General features: G+C 34.5%; 1 protein-coding gene across 1 annotated transcript in view; it reads right to left on the bottom strand.

Moving 5' to 3' along the window:
- The window catches only part of LOC145668623 (endothelin-converting enzyme 1-like), a 438357-nt gene that overhangs the window by 96013 nt on the left and 322599 nt on the right, over positions 1-19745 (bottom strand). The window contains exon 7 of the mRNA XM_081736665.1: positions 13503-13610. Coding sequence (XP_081592791.1) covers positions 13503-13610 — 108 coding nt within the window. The remainder of the gene's footprint in view (positions 1-13502; positions 13611-19745) is intronic.

Below are 19745 nucleotides of genomic sequence, written 5' to 3'. Positions count from 1 at the left end.
CTGAATGGGGAAATAGTGAGGGGAGAAGGAAACAGCTTTTCTCATTTCTTTTTCCATTTGCGAAATGTTTCTACACAATGAATGAGGATCATATCGCCAACTTCTCGCTCACGACATCCCATGTATGGAATAATGATAAGTTGTTTGGTTGTTTCGGACTTCAACGCTCATTTTTAGCACCGTTCATCTTAAACAGTATAAGATACATCTACAATTTAACATTAATCTTTGGTGACTATATGAGGTATGACCCTACAATTTAATATTGATATTTGGTTATATGGATCTAGAATTTAACGTTGATCTTTAGCTACATGGGGTATAAACCTACAATTTGACGTGGGATCCAAATCACACGAGATCCAGTGGAAATCAAACTACAATTTCCCGCATCAAAGGCAAGAGCTAAGTGTTTGCTCACTAAATTAGTCCCTGAGCCTCATAAAAACTAATTCCGGACTCACAAAAGCTCTCCATTAAATTATTTCCTTAGCCAACTGAATCCTATTTCTACTTTTATTCCTATTTCTTTGAAATGCATTTTAAGATTATCTTCCATCCACGATTTGGTCTCCCTAATGGTCTTTTTCAATTGGGTTTCAAATTAAAACTGAAGTGTTCCAATATATGGCTACATGATCTGCCCACTTAAGGATCCTAATTGATGTACTGAGGTATTGTATTCCCACTTCTCTTCACCTATTTGACAAGAGGCAAATATGTGGTAGATAGCTGACCGACTTCGCCTAAATCCATTAATCACACCTATGTATGGGGTCAATTTTGCTAACAGAATATTCGAGAGGATTTTATAGATTGTTAACAAAGAAGAGATGCCTCTACAGTTATTACAACCAGATTTTCCGTCTTTCTTGAGATTTGAAACGATGGTTGATGCTTCTCACTCTTATAACAATCAGGGCGCACGGTGGCTCAGTGGGAAAGCACTTATCTTTGTTGCGTGGGGTCAGTAGTTCGATCACCGGTCAACATCGTGTCCATAAGTTTTCTCGGGTACTCCCGTTTCCTCCCACATTCTCATTCCACTAATTATTTTATTATCATTCACTTGCCTTAAATATCCGTCTCCCTTATCCTAAAGGGCAAAATCGTGGAACGCTAACCCAGCGGGAGCTCATGTGGTTCGGATTCCACGTTAATCAGTAGGTTCCGTCTCATATAGCCTCGCTACGGAAAGGGACGTTAAACTCAACTCAACTCAACGTGGAACGTTAAAATGAAAGATTTTATTCCATTTTCCTTGTAACAATTTCTCTTTGTTCCAGATGAGGAGAACGAGTTTATGTATCTCGTTCCACAATTTTCCCCCTCCAGCTAAAATTAGCTCGGCAAGAATTGTCTATACACGTATTTGTATTTCTTTAATTTATTTAAAGTAATTTTTACTTCTGTTCTGTTAGGATCTGGAATACATGGTTCTGTACGAATTGCACTTTCTTCACGAACACTATTTTTTGGCTTTGCTTTTAGCAAACTATCCAATAAATCTTTTCATTTATTCTAAATATCATATAGTATTGGAAACTGTCTAGTATACGAAAAAAATGGGATAAATTGCAAATGAACAGTATTCGGACAAGATTGAATGTAAGTTGTCGTGACTGATATCTGTGATATGTGAATTGTAAAGATGTTTTAATGCATTGTAATGACATTTAGAATTTCTGCAAGTTTCGGCGTCCATAGCCGATTGTGGAATGAGATACGGTGTTTTCCTGACAAATTTTGTCATCAAAGCAGGCACTTCGTGTTTCAAAGTAGTGTAATCGTAGGTGAAAAGCCACTGTACGCATGTAGTCATCTACTTGGATTAGTAATTGTAATGTGGTATGCGAGTTCTAAGGCATGAGATTCCAAAATATGGAATATGGTATACAAATAAGTGTTAGAGTAAGATTAGAAATAACAGACGAGAGTGCAATTGTAAGGGGAGTTCGAGTGATGTCTCTTGCCGATGTTATTTAATATATATTTAGAAGAAACCTTTCTTTCAGCTTAACGTCCCATGATTATGCAGGGGAGATGGATGATTAAGGCAAGTGAATGATGAAGGAAGGATCGGTGTAATAAGCTTGTGGGAGGAAACTGGAGTACCCCGAGAAAATCCACGGACACGATGTTGTCCAACACAAACTTACTTTGCTGGAGATCGAATCAGGGACCTAATGCACTAGAGGTAAACACTCTACCACTGAGCCACGTGACCCCTCTTATATATTTAGAAGAGGTAGTGAAGAAGAGCCTACATATTGGGACAGTATTTCGGCAGAAGATGAAATGGTTAGCAACGAGAAACTTAGGTTTAAAGCCAAGTATGAGAACTTTAGAAGAAGAAGAATTATCCTAAGTTAGCATGTTATGTATAATTCAGTTGATAATGGCTAATAAGCTATAAGATTAGTAGTGGAGAAATTTGATGATAAGTGGACAAAATAATTGTATTTCAGTATCAGAGAAAGTTCTGTAATTGTAGCGATATAGAAGTAGTAATTAAATGAGTGATACGATAAAAGATTGAGTTATAATTACAGTTAATAGCATTTAGCAATTGATTATGATAAAAGTTAAGCCTAACCATTTACTAGTACACACATATATATGTAGTTCAACTATATATATAGTTGAATAAACATTACTATCAGTTGGGTGTATACGGTTTACAGATGATATGTCGCTTGTTGTGGAATATGAACAGAGAATTAAGATATTAGAAAATCTTAGGAAAGGCAGCCAGGAATATGGAATAAATATTATTTAGAAAGGCGAAAACCTCGGTGATTGAGACAAAGTGGTCGGTGTCAAAAATTGTGGTAGTGAAGAAAACAGAACAGGTAACTACCGTAGTTTTCGACACCTTGGTAGTACTATTTTTCGAAGGTGAAATAAAAGCAAAGGTAAGAATGGCAACAGAAGCAATTAGGAGAAAGAAAAGTTTGTTCTGTACGTCCTTGAATAAAGAATTGAAAAAAATCAGAAAATGTTTCGTATGGAGTACGTATTATACTCTATGGGGTAGAAACAGGAATTACGCAAAAGCTATTTTAAAAAAGACTGGGCGCTTTCAAAATATGGGTATGGATGAGAATGGACAAAATGCAGCTGAGTTGAATACAAATCGAGTGAGAATGTGTTACAAATAGAGGGAGAGAATGGAAAAATTTTAGATGTAATTAGGAAGAGGAAGAGAAACTGGTCGGGACATTTGTTGAAGAGGAACTATATCATGAAATACGTACTAGAGAGTATGATGGAAAAGAGAAGGAACGAAAGAGATTGCAGTTGATGATAGATATTAAAACAGAAAATTTCTATGTGATAACGAAGAGTTTGACTGAAGACCCTGGTGCATGGAAGCTTCTTAGTTATGACAAGTTGCCTGTCAATAATGGCAGAACATCTATGATTATGATGGTACGGAATTCAATATACCAGTACTGAACCAAGCTGTCTGTCTGTGAGTCAAACGCGGATGAAGAACGAGCTTGTAATGTTTCGATCAGGTTATCGGCTTGTATTCATCCTCAAGCACTACTAACTAATCGCCTTGGATCTATAGTTCCCATATAGTACCGTCGCCACATTATTACAGATATGAATCATAATTTATCTTCTTTCTCACATCTATGCGATTCTATCTAGTTTATTTGTACCTATGCAAATTCCTTGGTCAAACTAGTTTTTACGATTGTCGCAACATAAACCACACTTGTTATTTATATTTTTGAAACAATTAAATTAAGGAAACCAAATGTTCTCGCTACCATGTAATATTTTTTTCTTATTCAATCTATTAAGTCCAGCTGCAATGCATATAAATTTCCGCTTCTGCCAACACTTTAAAACAACAAGCTTAGAGTTTCATCCCGCTTATGACAAATAAATCTTATGAACATAGATATTACAGTGAAAGAAATGGTTTGTTTCGCCGTGTTTAATGCCGTCATTTCGCATAACCTCTTGTGTTTTATTACTGCAGTACTTAATGCTCAGAAACAGAGGCGAAAAGAAAATACTGTGGAACTAGGGGAAAGCAAGCTAATCCTTCTGGGCTACCCAAGGCTGTTGTTTGTTAAAGATTACGTATTATGAGTATTAAAGGGAATTCAACCACTGTGACCCTGCTGCGGGATAAATCTGAAGTCGTCTTTGTCTTTTTTTATATGTCCAAGTACGTAAACAAGGTCACAGAATGTTTTCTTCTGTAAATGTCGTTCTAGTTTTCCATTTAAAGCGGATAGACAGTTATAGTCGCATACTATGTACGTTCTTGAGGTACCAGAACGAAAGCACAGTAGTTTTTGCATTACCAAGAAAAGTTACTCTGTAGCGTAATAGTAAAATTCAATAAAACTACAAATATTTGAGGAAGAAAGGGGAAGATTTTGTTTGTTTGCTTGTTGAAATTTCTTTCTAGCGTCCCTTTTGAGCACTGAAACTGTATGTCATATGAACCTACAGTTTAAGCTGAATACAATCTACGGTAATGCACTCAATACTCTCCAACCGGGAATCGAACCCAGGATTCCGTGTACTAAAGGCGCGCACTGTAGTCACTAGGCCAGCGGGGAGGGCAATATTGCAAGACAATCGACAATATAATAATTGTTGTTGTTGTTGTTTACGAACTCAAGAATATGCTATACACCACTCATAAAAAACGCACGAGCCCCAGTGTTATATTTTCAGTGAGAGGGGATCAAGTGCACAACTGTAGTTCAGATTCTACTTTAAACTGTAGTTCCTTCATATAATATAGCATCGCTGCTAACAAAGAGTTTATGATACATATAAAAATTAATCAAGTAAACTTACAGAGAAGCTGTGGCAAACTGTTGACATGTATTGGAGCAAAAAGGGTTAAGAGATAGCGAGAAATATTTTTTGATATGTACAAACTGGATGTAATAGATATATCAGTTCCGGTTTCAATATTGATTTCTATAGTTGGGGAAGATTTAGAAAGTGATATAGTAATTTAGAAATGAAATCAAAAATGAACGGTGTTTGTGCTTGTAACAGCATCTCCAAAACTAGAAAGGGCCGCGGTGGCTCAGTGGTAGAGCGTTCATTTCTGGTGCATGAGATCCTTGGTTCGATCTCAACTCGCGCCAAGTGAACTTTGTGGTGGACAAACACCGTGTGCATGGTTTTTCTTGGTGTTCTCTCGTTTCCTCCCACTTTATTCATTTTTCATCCTCACCGTCCCCTTTAGCTTAGCGGGCATAATCGTGGGACGTAAAACTTAAAGGTAAGATTTAGAAAAGTAGAAGAGATCCCGAAGAGCAGGAAGGAAAAAAATATTCCTGATACTACAAATATCGTTCCGTTGATATATAAATTATCCACACGGAAAATACAGAATATCTTATGTTGGACCAATCGACAGTTGAAAGCTAAACTTGGATTGAGTTTTCGTCCCTTTTTACCACCAAGGAATGGAGCATGGAACTTAAGCTTAACGCGCAATACAAACTGCATTAACCCTCAGCGGCAATTAAGCCCGTATCTCTCGCTCTGAAGAGCGCAAAGGCAGTTGTACGGCTGTATTTTTTTATTCATAACGAAACTTTCATCTAGTAGAAGGAAGGAAAGAGTTAAAAGTATAGTAGAATGAAAGGAAGAGATATTACTTTGGTGGAAGGAGAGAAAGAGTTAAAAGTATGGTAGAAGGAAAGGAAGAGATAGAAGTCTGGTAGAAGGATAGAAAGAGGTAAAAGTATGGTAGAAGGAAAGGAAGAGATACAAATCTGGTGGGAGGAAGGAAGGAAGGAAGGAGATAAAAGTATGGTAGAAGGGAAGGAAGAGATATAAGTCTGGTGGAAGGAAGGAAAGAGATAAAACTATGGTAAACGGAAAGGGAGAGATAGAAATCTAGTAGAAGGAAGGAAAGAGATAAAAGTATGGTCGAAGAAAAGAAAGAGATATAAGTCTGGTAAGAGGAAAGATAGAGATAAAAGTATGGAAGAAGGAAAGGAAGAGATAGAAGTCTGGTGGAAGAAAGGAAAGAGATGAAAGTATGGTAGAAGGAAAGGAAGAGATAAAAGGTTGTTATAAGGAAGGAAAGAGGTAAAAGTATGGTCGAAGAAAAGAAAGAGATAGAAGTCTTGTAGAAGGAAAGAAACAGGTAAAAGTATGGTCGAAGAACAGAAAGAGATAGAAGTCTGGTAGGAGGAAGGAAAGAGATAAAACTATGGTAAACGGAAAGGAAGAGATAGAAATCTAGTAGAAGGAAGGAAAGAGATAAAAGTATGGTCGAAGAAAAGAAAGAGATAGAAGTCTGGTAAGAGGAAGGATGGAGATAAAAGTATGGTAGAAGGAAAGGAAGAAATAGAAATCTGGTAGAAGGAAAGAAAGATTTAAAAGAATGGTCGAAGAAAAGAAAGAGATAGAAGGCTGTTACAAGGAAAGAAAAAGGTAAAAGTATGGTCGAAGAAAAGAAAGAAATAAAAGTCTGGTAGAAGGAAAGAAAGAGCTAAAAGTATGGTAGACGGAAAGGAAGAGACAAAAATCTAGTAGAAGGAAGGAATGAGGTAAAAGTATGGTCGAAGAAAAGAAAGAGATAGAAGTCTGGTAGAGGGAAGGAAAGAGGTAAAAATATAGTAGAAGTAAAGGAAGAGACAGAAGTCTTGTAGAAGAAACAAGGAAATAAAGAAGACAACAACTAACGGACGTGGAAAAACCCTATAAGGAAATACTGGTTACGGTGAGAGCATATAAGTAGGAGAAAGTATGGCCAGGAGGTCCTCAGTGATATTTATAGAATATAAAATTCAATATAATTACGAAAATTGCAAGATAGTTTTGCTTTTTTTGAATAACTAACCTTCAGATAACCATAGTTTTATTATTTTAGTGGCCTAATACATAGATTATCCAAACTTATTACTAGCTTTTAAGCAGAGAAAGCGATGAACTCGGAACAACTTTTATTGAATTTTCTCCTTTTTATTTTATTAACTGAAGAGTTAGAATGAATGCATAGCTATTTTTAGCCAATGGAAGAGAAAGTAGGAAAATAGAAAAAGATCGCTCAAGATATTGGGATATAGGGCAAATCGATGTCTGCTCTCCCACCCGTGTTACATTAATATTGAACCACATATGCTCTTACACACATGTATGTATAGAAATGACAGAGATATAAAGATCACCTATGTAATAAGAGAAGTTTTCTTTTCTCGTTTTTTTTTTCGTATACGATCGGAGCGTAAGAGAAACTGAAGGAATCTTATGAAAGCCTTGGGGCCAGAACTTTATGTATATATATAAAAAAAATCGATCCTCTTCTACGTTCTCGTACATACAAGAGACGTTTTCGATTATTGATAGGCGAGGTTGAATAGAAAACGGGAAGAACTTATATCGCAGATGGAGTATGCTACAGATTCCTTCGGTTGAAAAACTGAGGAAAAATATCTTCACTGAAGAAAAAAAAAACGTAGGGAAGAAGAAATTGCCTAAAAGAAATCGAGAAATACCTGCACTTTTATCAAGAACACCGAAGCAGAGTTTTTGCTTCTAAAGGTAGACAAAGTTGTTTAACCCAGACACAAACCATTGTCGATACTCCAGCAGACTATATTATAGTTTCTTATTTTAAATTTTGAGACTTTCAAACTATGCAATTCGTAAATGTCGGAATTCTTATAGAACAACTTTGTCAGTCCGTCTGTCGAAAGGCTATCAGAGTAAAAACTGTAAAGATATCGAGATGCTTTTTTTTTTTTTTTTTTTTTTTTTTTGCAATCAATTTGGCGTCCGAAGGATAGGTTCCATCTCCTCCTCTAACTTCCTATTCAAACCGAAAGTGGTTCAAATTTACTATCACTTCCAGTTTTAATACTTATTTCCATAAAGCAAAAACGGTACAAACTATATATATATATATATATATATATATATATATATATATATATATATATATATATATATATATATATATATATATATATATATATATATATATTTTTGCAATCGATTCAACCTCAAGAATAGGTTCCACCTGCATTGTTAAACTTCTATTCAAATGTAGTTGAAATGTATGGATAAATGAAGTCAATGATAAAATTTAAAATTAATATGATAATAATATTGTTATAAAAAATAAATATGATTTATATATATTTGTATGAATTGTAATTTTCATATATACGAGGTGCATTCGAAAACTCGAGTGATTAATATGTATTACCTAACGATCCAGGATTCTTTTCTTTTAATTGTAAACCCAATAAAAAAAAAGTCCCATAGTTCGGGCGACATGATGCAACGACATCTTGTATTTTCAGTGTAATTTTAAATATCTTTTCTTGTATTTCCGGTCAATGTGTGATTTTAAAATATGCAGTAACGAGTTTGAAGAAGAAGAACAAAAAAACGAAAAAGGAAAGAGAATCAAAATTGATTCTAATCTGATGATTTGTGATGAATTTTGTGTCTTTAAGTTGTCATAGCAACGTTTTGTAAATAAAACGATAAAATTCAGGAACCATTATAAAAGGGATAATCATGAAGGCGTGTATTTATTTCAATAAGTGTGTGCCACAATAAAGGCCAGGAAAGTTAAACGCAACATAAACTGTTTTAAGTGATTTCATTACTAGCTTCAATTATGACTGAGGACCTGTGTATAACGAGTTACGTTATAAAATTTTGGTGGTCCTCGCCGCAGGTTTGAAGACGTCATAAAACTATCAACTGCATCTTATGTGCCTGTCACTGTTGTCTTTTATCAGTGTTCAATTAATCATGAAGCCACAAGGATCTACAAAACTATCGATTGGATCTTGTTTGTCTGTCACTGTTGTCTTCTATCAGAGTTCAATTAGTCTCAGAGTTCAATTTCTAGTATCCGAGTTCAATTGCTTGCCTCTGTTGTGGTCTATCAGAATTCAATTAGTCATGAATCACGAGTACCTACAAAACAATTGACTGCATCTTGTGTGCCTGTCACAGTTGTCTTCTATCAGAGTTCAATTAATCATGAAGCCACAAGCATCTACAACACTAAAGCATCTACAACACTATCACCAGCATAATGTTTGCTTGCCTCTGTTGTGGTCTATCAGAATTCAATTAGTCATGAATCACGAGTACCTACAAAACAATCGACTGTATCTTGTGTGCCTGTCAGTGTTGTCTTCTATCAGAGTTCAATTAATTATGAAGCCACAAGCATCTACAAAACTATCACCATCATCATGTTTGCTTGCCTCTGTTGTGGTCTATCATAATTCAATTAGTCATGAATCACAAGTACCTACAAAACAATCGACTGTATCTTGTGTGCCTGTCACTGTTGTCTTCTATCAGAGTTCAATTTGCTTGCCTCTATTGTGTTCTATCATAATTCAATTAGTCATGAATCACGAGTACCTACAAAACAATCGACTGCATCTTGTGTGCCTGTCACTGTTGTCTTCTATCAGAGTTCAATTAATCATGAAGCCACAAGCATCTACAAAACTATCACCAGCATCTTGTTTGCTTGCCTCTATTGTGTTCTATCAGAATTCAATTTGTCATGAATCCACGAGTACCTACAAACCTAATTCTCCTGTCTTCGATTTTTAAATCAGAATAGTGATCTATCACTCTTAAAATTTCTTTAATCTCAACAGTAATCGATTGTTTTCATCTTTAATTACAATATCTTGAAAGAAGAAATCAGACGTATAAAAGAAAAAGTGAAAGAAGGAAGACACACAAGAGATAGTCAACGAACCCAGCTGCTTGATGCTGGTTGCTCTGATCGATAGTGGACAGAAGCGCCCAATTACACAGTCGTTAAATGTAATGACGGCTTCTGCCACAGGGGATCTGGAACCTACTGCTATCGAAAAAATACGAAAGGGATAAAAAAAAAAGAAAGAGAGAGGAAAGTTATATATCTAGGAGAAAAAGGTATATGCCCTGTGAATGATATATGGCCTGTCACAACACCTGTGGCTTTTACGATACTCCACGGTTAGCAACGAAGTGCGACGGAAAACGTGATCTCCTCTTCAAGTTCCTACTTTTAATGAGGAAAATGTTGTTCTCATTTATGAGTATATATGATATGATATGAACCATCAAAAAATTCTTTTCATGCCATTATTTCAACTTCCTTTACCTCTCATATATAAAGATACTTAAAACTTTTTATGATTTGTGTCGGTAGACGCAGTTTTGAAACTTATTCAAAATTATTTGACTTATCTTTTAATTTTCTGTATTTAAATTTTAACAGAAAGTGAATAGTTTCGGTTTTGATATTTTAATATTCAATGAAATATGAAAGTTAAAAGTACATATAGGAAGGAAGTGCGTTGGAGGTACTTATTTATTTATTTAATTAATTAATTTAAGATATTTTTAGAATCAGGGAATTTCAGGTGAAATTAGATCAAAATTAATGGCAATTATTAAGTACTACTACTATATTTATTTTAATGACGTGTATAAATGATGTGATTTAATCTAATAGTGAAATCTTTTGTAGATATATTGTTAGTATACGCGCCTCCAGCCTAGGAGACCTAGGTTCGATTCTTGATTAGTGCTAATGTGGTTCGGTTTCAATCCAAACCTGCAACAATTAAATTAATAATAAACTTACACAGGATATTTTTTAAAGAAACAAATAGCAATGTTGCGTGTATACCACGTGAATGACTTAAGTTTGTATGACGTCAATTTTTTTTCAATATTGAAATCGGAAATGATGCTAGATTTCTACCACTTCTGATTTTAGTACAGGGGCTAGGAAGAAGATAAATATATTTCTGGGACGCTTAATTGATTGCAGAAAACTACTGTTCACTATCTATCAAAGTTTTGCTCTTTATAACGATAAACTTTTACAGTGGAAGTTGATTAACTCTGCCACTTCCGGTTTGAATACAGTGTTAAGAGAGAAAATGGTACCTATTCTTAGAACTCTAAGTCGATCCTGTCCCCCCCCAAAAAAAACGCTTCTCATTGTCTCATTATTTCTACGAGTGCACCGTGACTCAGTGGTAGAGCGTTTACCTCTGGTATCGTGAGCTCCTGGTTCGATCCCTGGCCTAGTAAGTTTGTGATAGACATAATGATGTCCGTGGATTTTCTAGGGGTACTCCCGTTTTCTCCTACTTCATCATTCCACCATTTTTTTCATAATCATTCACTTGCTTTAATCATCGTCTCCTTTAGCCTAAAGGGAATAAACGTTGGACTTAAAGATTTCATTCTCTTTCTACTCTATTAGATCAATATGGAAACCGAAGCTTGTAGTGGTTTTCTAACACTTCCGGTCTTAGTGAAGAGTTCAGGACGAAAATGAAACGTAGTTTGTTAGGACGCTTAATCGATTGTGTGAAATTCCTTCTCGCTATCTATTATCGTTTTTGCTCAATAAGGATCAGCGTTAAAATGGTTAATTCCCATCACTTCCGGTTTCAATATTACCTTCAGCAACAAGCTCGATGCCTTACTTTTTCTCCAGAACCGATGCACGCACACACACACACACACACACACACACACAAGGACAGGGTAAATTAAAACTGAGAACCTTCAAAAAAATATAACTTTCTTATAAATTCCCCCAAGTAAACTACTAAGGCAACTAAACTAAAACGTGTTGTCTTCGTAGTATCGTGCTTAGAGAAATTCTTTTTGGTGCTCGTAATCTCATTCTCGATCCTCCTGAGAAAATTATACTTCCAATTTAAACACGGTTCTAATGTAGAATAACTAAGAAACCTAAATGTAATTGTGTTTTATTATTTTTGAATGGCATAGTGGCTAATTGAAACATTCTCATTCGCTAGAAGAGGAGAACAGAGGTCTATTCAATAATAACCATGGTCACCTTACTTCAAATTCATAGGCTTTGCTATGTAGGGAATTCCGAAAATTTGAGGTAGTTCTGTGCAAATCCTTTATCTAAGTCACTTCTGGATTACTTCAACAGCTGGAGAACTTCGCATGTTGTGGAGGGAGGAAAATAAAACCTACGAAGAAATGTGTTGAAGATGGTGGGGAACATGTGAAGCACTTTTGCATTAAGTCAATAAAATATTTATCAGTTCTCAAATTGGTTCCTGACATTTAGGTGTATCCACTGTACCATGTTCTTCGTAGCTTTATTGTTGCGTAAGAATGTAAAGCTAAAGCAAAAATTGTGAAGAAGACTCATCTAACATTATATTGCCTCCATGTTGTTTGCATCCCCTGGTTGAGGAATATACGCCTTCTGTGAATTCTAGAGATCGATTCGAACTTGTGGTGCGCAACTGTGATTCTTCTCGGTCTCGGTAGGTAAACCATAAGCTAAAATAGACTCCATTTAGTGAGAACCTGGATTCTCGGCTCGACTACTTTTGACATCAAAAGTCGATTGCGACTCACTTGTCCAACTTTCCAAAGTACATCAATGAGGCTGGAGCTCTACGTCAGCAATGAAGACTTTCTGGTTACGATAATAATTAAGCTATGTCCAACACTTGGGATGCGAAAGAAATTCCTTATTTAATAGCATGGCATATTTCTTTCGAAAGTGTTATGAAAACTATTTATTTTATATACTTCGAAATTCATCCAGAAATTTGTGATTGTTAATACTGAATGCTGAACTTTACTTTTTGTATATTATAATAGATTGTATAGTCAAAAATAATATTAAGTATAGGTGGGAGCTATCATTTCTTATACCTCCAACCTATACTTAATATTGTTTTTGACTGTACCTGCATCCCTTATGGCCAGGTAAAGTCCCACATACTCCAATACTGCACCTATGTTTATATTTATGTTTTCTTCTGCACCATCATATTTCTTTGTTAAAAGTAATATTTAATGAAGTGTGAGGCGATTTTAAAATATAAAAAAGTGAACATACAGTATTTGAGGTAGGTCAGTATTTGAAGAAATTTTGTAGACAAAAAATAGTTTCCATACTACTTCGGGAAGTTATTCACCACTTTATCTTATACGAGAAATAATTTCGGCTGAAAACACCCTTTGGTTAGTCACGGCCTTAAGAAAGAACAAAATGTTCAATAGTGAGCATATGGGGTGAAGAATCGTCTATCATTTATTACATAAGTTATATAAGGATTACTGAATGGATTACCGCATGATATCCTCATTCCAGCATACGTGACTGGCAATAGAGTGGTCCTTTGATATTGACAATCAAACCAAAGAATGTTATGATTCTTTTTCACAAAATTTCAAAGCAGCCTAAACTGAAAAACCTTAATTACATATAAAAATAAGACCTGTTGTGTACAGGAAATTGTATAAAAATGAAATCATTCGAAACATCATTTGACCTATTTTGTGTTATTGTAACACCCAGTTCCAGAGAAAACACCTATGGAAATAAGCTCTAGAATCTGAATTTTCTAACACACGCTACAAATAACAAGAAAATATACAAAGACTAAAAACTAAATGTGAATTGGGGATTTGTTAATTGCCAAATATTACAAGTGAAACTTCTACGTACTTACCTCTGGTACTTGTTCTTCAAGTTCTAGAAGCGTCATTCGACCATTTCCTTCACTACTCTCGTCACTTCCATTAACCGGGGAGGAGCTACATTTTGTGCTATCTGTAATCTAAAATTCGAAAGACAAAACCATGATATTATCAAAAATTGTAAATAACAGGAGAAACTTGGGACATTTTCATGCAGAAGACTGCATTGAGAAATGAACATCGGATAAAGCTAACTAATAACTTTTCAAAAATAAGTTCAATAGATATTACTGTTCGAATTAAGATTATAGTGTTTTTAAAATTTTCTCAATAAAATAATTATAAGTATTTGAATCTAAATTAAAGATGGATCGATAAGCAGAATTTCTCTTTTTGGGTATTCAATACTAATGTATACCTAGTACTGAGCTTTGATACATAGAAACTACCTCTGTAGCGACTAAGAATCCTTTATGTCTCAGTGAGGAAATAAACGGACCACTTGGATTCCAAGTGGCCTAATTCTAAAATAAAAAAGAAGAAATACAGGAGAGAAATTTGAAGTTCAGTATCTCATAAACAATTTATATTTCGACTATACTGAAAACCAACCCCATAATTATGCAGCTTTCGTTTTCTAGATTTACATTTACAAAAGTCTTTTTAAAAAGATATCCATCTATAGAAGTGAATAAAAGCATTTGTCCACTCCCTTTATTTTATTTATTTATTTATTTATTTATTTATTGGAGTAAGGCCTTTTGGCACCGAAGCAGTCCAGAATTAGTGTCATAAGCCATGGTTGAGAATGCTTTCATCTTTAAACTTGTAAGAAAGTTATATTTAGTTTGTCTTTAAACTTCAATGTTGTTTAAATCGCAAATTTCTCTTCAGTTCTAAAAATTCATATCGGGTGTTTGGTGCCTACATTCAGTTCATATTAACTTAGTTCGATAAACATCCAGTTACAATTTCAGATGTAACAGATTGGTCTTCCATGGATAGCAACTATCTTTTAAAATATCGTGGAAACCTCAAATTTCTAATAGGAAATCCTACTCTTCTAACCTACCCCAGTATTAAGTAAATGAATACTGATCTTGTCTCTTTAGCTAACAAATTGCTTATTCCAAGGTGTTTCTAAGAACGCCTGGCATGTACGCAACCAGTATTACAGTTTGTTCTTGCGGTCTTACATACAGCAAAGGATAAAGATTAGGGTAACGGAATGATAATGAAAACATTCTTTTCCCTCTCACGTATCCAGACTCTGAATGAAGACCTGGGAACAACGAGCACTTGCTCCTTTTTCCAGGTTCTGAATTAAGACCAGGTAATTACAGCTATTAGATAAATAATATTAAACATACAATAACATGAATTCAAGAAATATTACCTAGGTATATTAATATACTATTCTGCGAATTAGTTATATTCTACGTATGTCCTAGGCATATTACTCTTGTTCAGTAATACGCCTAGGTTAGGCCAATTAGAATCTGAGGTATGATCATCTGAAAGTAACTAAATCTGTACTTAAAAAAAATCAACAGACTTGACTGAGCAATGAGCTTGATAACTAAAATATTAAACAAATTATCTTCATGGGTAAAAGTGAAATCTAGATTTAGATAAATTATGGTGAACAGCTACACTCTTCCTGTAGAACAAAAACGAAAGGGAGACAAATAAAATTGTACATTTTTATTCGTGAGTCGGATGAAACATACTCGCGGGCTGCCATTTGGTCATCACTGCTTTAAACTGTGATTTGCAAGCTTCTCGTGAACCACATTCGGCCCTCAAGAAAGGTTCTATCGGGCTCTCCACATGATTTATATGTAGTCTGGCAAATTTAACTGCCTCTGACAACCAATGCATCCAAATTCGAATTATAAAGCAAAACTTCTAGAAAAAGCACTCACAATTTCATTCATCACATTCCCTGTCATTTTAAGGCTTAATATTACAGGAATTTCCTAAAATGTATAATTGTTGTTTTAAACAAATCATATAACCCACCTATTTTTTCTTTTTCTTTGGCCTGCTTATAAAATGTTTGCCCACTCTAGACCAGTGGTTCTCAACCTTTTCTGACTGACGACACATTTTACTAAACGTCCAGAACATGCTTGTTTGATATTTTTATTATTATAAATAATAATAATAATAATAATAATAATAATAATAATAATAATAATAATAATAATAATAATAATAATAATAATAATAATAATAATAATATATTATAATAGTGAAGCCTGTTAGTATTTACAATGACTCTATATAGCACTGATCATTATTGCTACCACTGGAGGTGTTGATTGGTACAGTCTATCTAAATTTTAACTAATTATTGTTAAATTCTTCGTAATTTTTAAATTCTAAAATTTCGAGACACACCTTAGGGGACTGCGTGACACACCAATGTGTTGCGACACATTGGTTGAGAACTACTGGTCTAGATTATGACCATTGTTCAAAATGTGATCAATTAGGTTGAATCGTTCTCGAGAAAAGTGGATCCAAAGAAACACGTAAGAGTTTCGCTTGTCCAGCTTAATGAAAAGAAAGTAAAGAAACAAACAAACAAGCAAACAAGAAAATAAACTTATTATGCTATACGTGTATTTTACTTTAAGTATATTAAGTTTTCCATCTCTATTAAAAATTACATAATAACAATAGCATCATTAAATAATGAATTTAATCACTTCCAATCTAAAAACTATCCCCTTTATAAGGCAATATACGTTTTAATTAACAACAGTAACAACCCATACCATTTTTATTAATAGAAAACAGACATTACACAGAGAGTATACACAGGAAAGTCACTATTATGCACGGTCAATACTAAAACCACTTTTTTGGTAAATAATAACTGACCAAACACAACACTAGGCAAACAGTTATGCGACTGAAATTGGAACTAATAACCTTTGTAGCAGCTGTCCAATATGTTTACTGCAATCGTATATATATAGTTTATTTATTTGTTTGTTTGTTTTGTATAAATGTGATTCTACAATGAGAACTAAATAAAATAACATGTTGAAGTCGGTTCACTCAAAAGCACCACAATTAATCCTCTAATTAAGCTGTTCAGTGTTTTCTCTTAGTTTTTAATTTATTTTTTATTTTTTATTTTTTTTTATTTTTTTATTTTTATTTTTTTTTATTTTTTACTGTGTGCAGTGGAGTTGCAGATGGTTCAGCTGCCAACTTTGTTTTCATTGATATGCTTTCGTATCGGCAACAGTTGGTGGATTTATCGTCTAACAGCGTTATAACGTCCAACTGTATATTGGAACTTGGCCCAACGAAATTGTGCTAATCTCGATTTCTATATTAAAAGTACGTAATGACGTCTGTTATTGAATAGCTTCATTTTGTTGTTCTAGTTATGACGAAATGGAACATTTTCGTAGTTTCACAAGACAATATATTTGTATTGTGTGCTTACGTCTCTCGCATATGTTTAGGGGTGTTGATCCCCCAATGGCTTTTGCATCACCTCCGAAATTTACCACTATCCCTCCAAATTATCAATCAGCAACACAAAGGTACCATTCTACTCTTGAAATATACCTTTATCTCCCCAAACCTGGCATCTTCCAAATTTGATTTCCTATGTATTTTTAATGAAAAACTATCTTGTCAAATAATTTCATCTGTGAAAGCTGGGCCCAACAAGACACCTGTTGGCATCCCTGCTTAGCCCTATGCTCATGAAGCTAAAGAAGGTAGATGATTAATGAAAACGAATTATTATGAAGGAATTGGTGGAATGGTAATGTGGGAGAAAACGAGAAAACACCGAGAAAATCCACGGATACAATGTTGTTCACCAAAATTTGCAATTAAAAGTCACTCTTCAGAATACGTCGTTTAACAAATAGTGTTCCTGTACGGTGTCATCACACGTCCAGTTCTGTTCCCCCGGACAAAATTTTCTGTACGAAAGCCTGCTTAGTGTGCCCACATACTGAAGTCTTAGAGCGAATTAATCCTACCAAAGTAATCTTAAGTTCTTCGTATTTTTGATCAGGGAATCTTACAAATTAACAGATTTAGTCCTCCGTCCTTAATTGATTTTTTAAAAAATGAGATTTTTCTGTAAATTAGTGTAACAAAATTTGCACACGGAAGTACGGGCGACTATGTTACATATTAATATTTTTGTAATAAAAAGAAAACATAGAAGACATAGGCTTTTCACAATTTTTGTAATAAAAAGAAAACAAAATATATTAAGTGAAACAAGTTACATAGTTAGTTGTTTTCAATAGACATACGTTGGGAGGAAATAAGCCACTCGGGATTTAACGCTCTTCCATCGTGACTGAGCGAGAAGTAATTATAGTTGTGCAAAGATGTTTATCATCAATTATAACGAGAAATGAGAACATTGCGTATGTTCACGAATTGATTCTTATAAACAAACAAGTAACCATAGTGAACGACATCACGAATGATCTAGATTATCACTCCTATAAGAGAATTCCAAAATACGACGCAAGAATGTTAATTAATGTGATAATTACGAGGCCCTTGTCAAAAAATAGGGTCGGTAATCTTTACGCGGGGTTGGCAACATTGATGAAGTTGAACATACACAGGAGCACGCCCTAGTATTTTATGCTTGCAAATAGAGATAGAATCTTCCAAGTAGAATTATGTATGTGCAAGTAGCAGTAAAGTGAAATGGATGCCGTAATACAAAATCCCATCAAATGTGAAGTGAGATCTGTCGTACGATTTCTGAACACCAAAGGACAGAATGCAGCAGACATCCATCGGGAATTGTGTGCCCTTTACGGACTGACAGTAGTGAGGAAGGGCAGGTCAGACTCTGGTGCAGAGTTTCGGGAAGAGTGTTCAACAAATGTTCATGATGATGAGTGTAGCTGAAGGCTTAGTGTTCAGACGGACGACCTGGTGAAATGCGTTAACGAAAAACCGCTATTCAATTCGCCAAAGAGTTTCCAGAAGTGTGCGAAAACCTTGCATAGGGTTCTGACTGACAAGCTGGGTTATTACAAATTTTGTATATACGAAGTGGTTGCCCAAAGGAAAAAAAAACAACTAATAAACGTCAGAAAGAGCAAAGAATGACAGCTGCATGTGATTTTGATCCGCTGAGGGGAGAATAGCCTTTTTTCTCACATAGTGATGAGCGTTGAAACCTAACATCATATTTCCTTTTGTGGATATTTTAGATTCTCAATAGCACAAATCAATGCACTATGAACTGCACACCATATTACTGAAGACTGCTCATAAGAATGGCTGCAAGCTTTAGCATTATATTGCATCTGTAAATAAAGCTCCTTAATTAGATTTCGAGATGCAAGAACTCATCTTATTTTTCGGAAACAACATCACTAGCAAAAACACGGGACTTTAGCAGTACTTTCTTTTCTATCCTTCTATTTTTTTCATACTTGTTTCAAGCTTTGGTAAAGGGTTCATACTATTTTTGCTAAGCTCTCTTGATTTACATTGAAAATAGAGAAAGAAAAGTAGTTTGGTATAGCACTTATAGAGAGGTGGGAAAATGAAAAGATCCGTGTAGCATTTGACTACAATATTAGTTAGGAGTTTAACATTTGTGTGAAATTTAACTTATTGTGTCTTTATCTTGAAAACGAAGGTTCATTTTTGTAGACTGTTTGTAATTCTCAGTTCCGAACTAAGCGCTTAATAAAAAAAACTCAACATGAACGCATTAAAAACCAGCTACAATCTAAAAGACAAAGTTAGAAGTTTTTCTGTTAAATAAATGCTACTGGCTTTCGATAATTACTTTTTCGAAGTATTGCTTTTCATTGCATTATTTATTGTTATTCCTTACGCTACTAAAAATGCAATACAAAACTCACAAATTACGATGCAAATTTAAATTAGTTTAGCAATTTGCGACTCAAGAACCAAAATCTATAATAAATAAATGAAGTAAAGTAAAAAATAACGTTGAAAATGCATATTTATATTTATATAAAAAAGCTTAACCATATCGGGTGTTCTAGCAATTTCGCCTACGGACCACAGAACACTATTTTACAAGTCAAAATAAAGCAATATATATATATATATATATATATATATATATATATATATATATATATATATATATATATATATACTTTTCGCGTCCTTGTCTGGAGACGCGAATTGCGCTATGTAGCAACGTCACAGATAAAGAACTTTAGAGTAGATCTACCAATCTACCAAATAGTTACACTTTTTTTTTCAGATGACAGTTAAAGTCG

This window comes from Thermobia domestica, chromosome 13 (genome assembly GCF_964235325.1).
Source record: "Thermobia domestica chromosome 13, izTheDome1.hap1.1, whole genome shotgun sequence".
Taxonomy (NCBI): Eukaryota; Metazoa; Arthropoda; class Insecta; order Zygentoma; family Lepismatidae; genus Thermobia; species Thermobia domestica.
The sequence above is the reverse complement of the archived record's forward strand: the minus strand, read 5'-3'. Positions and strand labels throughout refer to the sequence as shown.